Here is a 7,951-nt window from a genome sequence, read left to right on the forward strand (position 1 = left end):
ATCCTCTATGATCCACCTCCCAGAATGCTGGAAATAAAAGCAAAAATAAACCAATGGGATCTAATTAAAATTAAAAGCTTCTGCACAACAAAGGAAAATATAAGCAAGGTGAAAAGACAGCCATCTGAATGGGAGAAAATAATAGCAAATGAAGCAACTGACAAACAACTAATCTCAAAAATATACAAGCAACTTCTGCAGCTCAACTCCAGAAAATAAACGACCCAATCAAAAATGGGCCAAAGAACTAAATAGACATTTCTCCAAAGAAGACATACAGATGGCTAACAAACACATGAAAAGATGCTCAACATCACTCATTATTAGAGAAATGCAAATCAAAACCACAATGAGGTACCACTTCACACCAGTCAGAATGGCTGCGATCCAAAAATCTGCAAGCAACAAATGCTGGAGAGGGTGTGGAGAAAGGAACCTCCTACACTGTTGGTGGGAATGCAAACTAGTACAGCCACTATGGAAAACAGTGTGGAGATTCCTTAAAAATTGCAAATAGAACTACCTTATGACCCAGCAATCCCACTGCTGGGCATACACACCGAGGAAACCAGAATTGAAAGAGACATGTACCCCAATGTTCATCGCAGCACTGTTTATAATAGCCAGGACATGGAAACAACCTAGATGTCCATCAGCAGATGAATGGATAAGAAAGCTGTGGTACATATACACAATGGAGTATTACTCAGCCGTTAAAAGAATTCATTTGAATCAGTTCTGATGAGATGGATGAAACTGGAGCCGATTATACAGAGTGAAGTAAGCCAGAAAGAAAAACACCAATACAGTATACTAACACATATATATGGAATTTAGAAAGATGGCAATGATGACCCTGTATGCAAGACAGGAAAGAGACACAGATGTGTATAACGGACTTTTGGACTCAGAGGGAGAGGGAGAGGTGGGATGGTTTGGGAGAATGACATTCTAACATGTATACTATCATGTGAATTGAATCGCCAGTCTATGTCTGACGCAGGATGCGGCATGCTTGGGGCTGGTGCATGGGGATGACCAGAAAGATGTTATGGGAGGAGGTGGAGGGGGTTCATGTTTGGGAATGCATGTAAGAATTAAAGATTTAAAAATAAAAAAAAATAAAATGAAGCTATGAGGGAAAAAAAAAAAGTAATCATTACTCTATATTCTGAATAACATAATTTATGCAAATGAGTATTTTTTTGATGGATATTTTCATTCGATTAGAATTCTAAGATGGAAATTGTTTTTCAGCACTTCAAAAATATAATTTCAGGGCTTCTGGCTTCGATGGTGTCTTTTGCAAAGTTGGCTGCATGTATAAAGACTACTGTATTAAAGGCAGTGTGCAGAGATTATTATTCTTCAAGGTCACTTCTTTGTGTATATTCTAAATAAAATATCCCTTGTTTCATAAGAACGTGCCCATGTGTGTGTATGTGTGTATGTAAGAGATGTTTGTCATAAAATTATTTCTGGTGACAGAAAGATTAGAAAATGTTAGATATCAATAATCAGATAATAATTTTTAAAAATAGTGTCAGTTGCATGTTATGAAAGTCTATAAAGTAATTAGAAGCAAAAGTGAAATATAAATTACATAAACACATTTAAAATGATTGAGTTGAAAGTAAGCAATATAATAGTTAACACAATATCATGAATACTAGTTTCTAAAATAAGCATTCAGTAAATGACTTTATATTCATGTATCTGAGGACATATGTCAAACACAGTATGAGTGAAGTCGCTCAGTCGTGTCCAACTCTTTGGGACCCCGTGGACTGTAACCTACCAGGCTCCTCCGTCCATGGGATTTTCCAGGCAAGAATACTGGAGTGGGTTGCCATTTCCTTCTCCAGGGGATCTTCCCGACCCAGGGAGTGAACCCGGGTATCCTGCCTTGCAGGCAAACACTTTAACCTTTGAGCCACCAGGGAAGCTGGAGGATGCCAATGATTGATGGGCCTAAGGATTAGGAGTGAAATTGGAGCATAAAAGTACAAACAAAAAGCAAAACAAGAACTAGACTCAGAAAAGATGCAGTTTGTGTACCATTAAAAAAAAGATATTAGGAAGCTTACTTCACCTTGAACTTGCAACTGAGCTTCAATAAATTTATTAATGAGTTAATCAGTTTTGGAGTCACTAGCATACATTGATGCTTATGGCCATTTAAATTGGAAGACCTAGGGAAAGAGTGAAAAAGAAACCTAAGTCCAAGGATGTCCTGGTATAAAGAAATCCAGAAAAAAATAAAGGGCCAGAGGATGATCAGAAGTGTTTCATGAGTGTGAAAAGTAAGTTTGAATGTGTGGCATGCTCCAGAAGTCAAGCAAAGACAATGTTTCTAGACAAAGGGACAAATCAGTTATATTTAGGATTGTTGAGAAGTAGAATATAATTGACATAGAGGTGAAAGTGCTAGATTTAATGACATGAGAGTAATATGTGAAATTGACAAATGCTATTTCAGTGAAATGTTCAGATGTAAGGTATTCTGGAGAAAGCCAGAGGTGGCTAAAATTTATTTTGTGATGAATAGGTAAAGAGAATAAACACTGGCAATCTTTCATTAAATTTTGCTTTCAAGATAAACTATTAAAATATGGTGAGTTTGTGAGGAAAGATTGCTTTGTGCCTTTAAGAAATGAAAAACACAAAATGATATATCAAAACATAGAAACTAGTGTAACAACATTGGGGAAAGTATTGTGAAATCTTGAAACTGGGCAGGAAGAATTAATGCTGAAATCTTTGCTATGATACCTGTGACAAGTCTATTAAAGTAAAATTACTCATTGTGTCTCACCTTCATATTAATTTTAAAAGACCCAGAATATTATACAGAAAACGTTTACGTCAATCTACTAATCTCATTTTCAGCTCAATGGGAAAAGCGACCACTGCTCTCCATAACCTTCTACTCATAGAAATACATTTGTTATAATATTTTATAAATTTCATTGTTGTACTTCTCCCTCCAAAATGTGCATTCTTTGAAAGCCCTCTTAAAGAAAGGAGACAACTCATTAGGTGGGAATAAGCAAATACAAGTAAGACTCATGCAAGGAGAGACCTGGTCAGATATCAGGTCACTATGTTTCTCATAAGACAAACAGAGGCTTACAATTCATTATATTATTGACCTCATGGTAAACTTTATTTCATCTTTAAGATATCATTGAGAAAACAGAGAACTTTGGTGAAAAACAAGAATCTACAGTACATTTTGTTCAGAGTTAAATCAGTTATTAAATTGAAATTTCTTTCACAAGTGAAAACAGCAATTTCAGTCATCTGGCCCCAGATCATTGGTTTCTGTAGATATATGTTTCAAGATGACTGTTCAGTTTCCCATTCATATTTTTCTTTCCTGGAACTTGATGTTATTGAGACTTGAATTACAGGGAGAACTCATGTGGAGGGTAAGATCGCATGAAATTTACTTGGTATTCTGCAAAAAATATCATGGAGATGGACATTCAAATTTAGAGTTTCTTAATAACCAAAGAGTTTGTTTAAAAAAATTAACAAACAGAAATTTCAATTAAATAGAGTTGGGAGTTCAGAAAGGGAAGCTTTCACAGATTAGAGCCCAACAGGAAGAAAGACCTTGATTCTTTCAGGCAAGGATTCAGCCAGTAAAAAACACATGAAGCCTTGGTTCACTATGGCCCTCCCAACTTTCTTTCTCCTGCTGCAAAAAAGTTCTTTCCTTGATATGCCAGATACTCATATGTTTCAGTAGGGTTTCAGAGCCTAGACTGTAATTCCCTGGTGATTGCAAATAGACCTATCTGTACTGGAAAAATATCTGTCAGTCTGTTTGCTTCAGGTCAATAGTATTGACATTTCAAAAAATCTCTAGTCTTATTTTACTCAGTTTTGAAATATTTTTTATTATTTTTCCTGTGGACCTCATTGAGGTTTTCTTTTCGATCTAATATTTTTTTCAGAACATGAAGGAAAACGTTGTAGACTTAGAAGAAAAGAAAGGATAGTGTACTATCAAGGAAGTCAATAGCAGACAGATGGTGAAGTACATTGGTCAATAATACAACTTGTTGAAAAGTAGTCCAATTAGACAAGATACTGCTGACTTTGATGACCCACACTTCACTGGAAACTTCAACCTGCATTTGAAGCCAGATTATAATGGAGGGAAGAGATAGGAAGCAAGAAAGCAGAAATGATTAGCTCCAAATATATGCATCAAAAACTTGCATAAAAATGAAAAGTCACAAGGTCTCTGCTATTAGATACAAAAGTCAGTAAGTTCAAACACATTGTGAACACAAGAAATAGAGAAAGTGAGTGATGGTCTGAGCTCCCAAGAGCATGTTTTGAGAACTTTCCTTGATCAGAAAAATAAATTAGTAATAAACAAATACAATAATATGAGAAAATAATGACGGTAGATGTCAAAAGATTGGAATTTGAGATAGTTTGCTTCTATAGTGATAGTGAGATAGTGTTAGTCTTTCAGTTGTGTCCAATTCTTTGCACCCCCATGGACAGTAGCATCCCAGGCTCCTCTCTCCATGGAATTCTTCAGGCAAGAATACTGGAGTGCGTTGCCATGCCCTCCTCCCAGGGATCTTCCCTACTCAGAGATCGAACCCGGGTCTCCTGCCTGGCAGGCAGATTCTTTACCATGTGAGCCACCAGGGAAGTCCAGTTTACTTCTAATACTTTTATTTTTCTTTATGGAATAGAAATTAATGGCATATGGAAGCCATGAGGGGCAGGAGGTACATAACAGATTTAGTAGGATAAAAAATTTATTGCTATAAACCATGTAATAGGTAAAGCATAGTTATGTAATGAGATACAAGTTAAAATCTGAAATTATGAGCAAATGGTGCTTGAAATCGGCCCATTCTTATACTTTCTTCAGAAGTGCTCCATACTAGGAGTATAGCAACACGTGACACAGAGCACAGAATTGTTCCAGAGTTGGTGTTGTAGGGCTTGTGTGCCAGTATGATGGTCATTTTGAGGGATAAAATAGAAATTTAGTTTAGGAAACATGGTGTTAAGAATTGTATACAATTCTTTAATATCTGTTAAGAACATTTCCATTTGAGGACTATAATTAAAAAAAAAAAATTAAAGTCAGTGCCACTCCATGCAACGGCAATCTTCCTATAGAACAGTGCAATGATTACCTTTCTTTTGAAAAATAGTGTTCGACATATTTTATTGACTTCTAATATTTGCAAACTGTTTATTCCCATCTATGTGAAGCATCAGAATTATTCACATTCATGAGAATGGAAGCTTTAGAAGCTCATCTTAGTATTTTGCCCTTGAGACTGGTGTGGAAAAATCTGTTAATTACAACAGGGAATTTCATGTCTCTTCCACCTAACAGTGTGAGATGGTGAACTGAGAGGATGACAAGCAGACAATGAGAACCATCTATAAGTTCACAATTGAAAATTAATCTGTCAGTTAAATGTGTCAGGCTGATTGTCTGAAGCTATTCTTTTTGGAAAGCAGAAGACTTAGGCTGTACAGTAACAATTTCCAAGCCCAGTTTCAAAGATGTGATTAAGACCTTTCCACTACATTGTGTTAGCTAAGACTGAAAAATTAAGATCAGCTTGGGGCCTTTTTCCTTCTACATAAATGTATGAATGAATGGCTAAGACTTCCTATCCCTACTAGTTTGAGCAAGTGACTATCCTGACTCCTAGGTTCAGAGTTACAAGCCAACGATCTCTGGAAGGACCTCTTGATTACATGAATGCATAATAATATTCAGAAACCTTTGTCCCAGAATGATTTCCAGGTCACTTGGACTTAGGTTGGATCCCTAGAGACTGGAGTCAGAAATGTATCTGTGAGATGAATATTCCAAGTTTAGAAACAGCTCTTCCTTACCTATGCTGTGCCCTCATCCATGAAGGTCTTAATGTTTTAGGAGTCTAGGTTTCAAGCCCTTGATCTGCCACTTGCTAAAACTGAGAGTATTGGTTAGTCTTCCTGCCTTCAAGCTCTAATGGAGAAATATACCATTAATGCAAAAGCGCATAAGTCCCTTGCAGTTCTGATTTATTTAACTGTGTATGGTCCTATTATTTGATCTTTCTGATGGTAATGAAAGTGAAAGTGAAGTCTCCCAGTCGTGTCTGACTCTGTGACCCCATGGACTGTAGCCTACCAGGCTCCTCCGTCCATGGGGTTTCCAGGCAAGATACTGGAGTGGGTTGCCATTTCCTTCTCCAGAAGATCTTCCCAACCCAGAGATGGAACCTGGGTGCCCCACATTGTAGGCAGACGCTTTACCGTCTGAGCCACCAGAGAAGTCTGGTAATATACCTGCCTAAATTATGAGGCTAGAAATCCATGCCCTCAGAACTGGGAGAGGGCCAGGTAGTGAGGAAAGTTCCGATGACTATGCCAAACCTCCTCTAACCAAGTTTGGAAGAATCTCCCCAAGTTATACTTCCTTGGATAAAAATTAAGAATGATGAACCAACTTGAACTTCATTGTGATTTTTTATGCTTTAGAATGGTCTAGAAAATACTGTAACCCAACATAACCTTGTTTAAACCTCTATCCAAGTATCAAACACTAAGGACAGTTTAATCTTGAAAAGCTTATTACCATATGGACTAAGTCCCTTCTATACTCGTAGGTCACTCTGACGCCTTGAGCCCAGTTCCCTGCCCCTTTTGAAACACCCTGACAACTCTTTCCCGAATTTCTTTGGTCTTAACTCCATATACCATAGGGTTAAGAGCAGGTGGAAAGAGCAGATACACATTGGCCAAAAGAATGTGGATGTGGAGTGGAACATGGTGACCAAAGCGATGGGTGAAAAAAGAGAAGAGGGCAGGTGTATAAGAGATTAGGATGACACAGACATGAGAACCACAGGTCCCGAGGGCCTTGGACCGAGCTTCATGAGATGAGAGGTGAAGGACAGCTCGTGCAATGAGGAAATAGGAAAGACCAATGCAAAACAAGTCCACCCCAATGACCAAAAGTGCTGCCGTCAGCCCATAAACACGATTAGGCCTGGTGTCTCCACAGGCCAGCTTCACTACAGACATGTGCTCACAGTAGGTGTGCGGGATCACATGGCTTTTGCAGAAGCTCAAGCGTTGAATGAGGAAGGGGCATGGGAGCATGAGAATGGAACCTCGTACCACAGCTACCACCCCAATGCGGGCAATGATGGTGTCAGTGAGGACAGTGGTATAGCGGAGTGGGTGGCAAATGGCCACATAACGATCAAAGGCCATGGCCAGCAACACAGTGGATTCCATCATGCAGAAAGCATGAATGAAGAACATCTGTGCCAGGCATGCAGAGGCAGACAGGTGTCCAGCTCCACACCAGAGGATGGCCAGCAGCTTGGGAACTGTGGAGAACGAGGCAGCCAAGTCAATGGCTGAAAGCATACACAGGAACAAGTACATAGGCTTGTGCAGGGCTGGTTCAGTGGCAATGACCACCAGGATGGTTATGTTCCCCACAACTGTGACTGTGCCCAGGAGGCACACAGGGAGTGAAAGCCACAGGTGGAACTGTTCCAGACCTGGGATGCCCATGAGTATGAAAACAGAAGAGTCCAGGGAAGTATGATTAGGAGACTCCATGGTCTGGCCAAGAGTACTAGGCAACTTCTTGGGTCAGAAACCCTCATACAGTATGACATCACCTAAGGAAACAACACAGAACAGGGATATGAATCAGCTAGAGCCACATTTCTCTTTCTTACTCCACATTTGTATTTAACAGAATACAAGCGAGGTGAACTCTCCTATTGCTTAGTAGACCAGACACTGCATGTACATAGTCACAGGATAAGAAAAATCAGGGAAGAAACTTTTTCATTTTGGACGTCACAGAATATCCTTCCTTACAACGTGGATGAATTTAAGAGATAATGTACCAGATAGCCCAAATGTGTAGAACAAGATCAACTATTGC

The 7,951-nt window shown here is 38.8% G+C and overlaps 1 protein-coding gene across 1 annotated transcript; it reads right to left on the bottom strand.

Moving 5' to 3' along the window:
- Positions 1-6,651: 6,651 nt before the first annotated feature.
- On the bottom strand, positions 6,652-7,635 carry LOC101117874 (olfactory receptor 52P1). Its single transcript, XM_012095900.4, has one exon. The coding sequence runs from the start codon at positions 7,615-7,617 to the stop codon at positions 6,652-6,654; it is 966 nt and encodes a 321-aa protein (XP_011951290.3). The 5' UTR covers positions 7,618-7,635.
- Between the last annotated feature and the right edge of the window lie 316 nt (positions 7,636-7,951).

The sequence above is a fragment of the Ovis aries genome, chromosome 15, assembly GCF_016772045.2.
Source record: "Ovis aries strain OAR_USU_Benz2616 breed Rambouillet chromosome 15, ARS-UI_Ramb_v3.0, whole genome shotgun sequence".
Classification (NCBI taxonomy): Eukaryota; Metazoa; Chordata; class Mammalia; order Artiodactyla; family Bovidae; genus Ovis; species Ovis aries.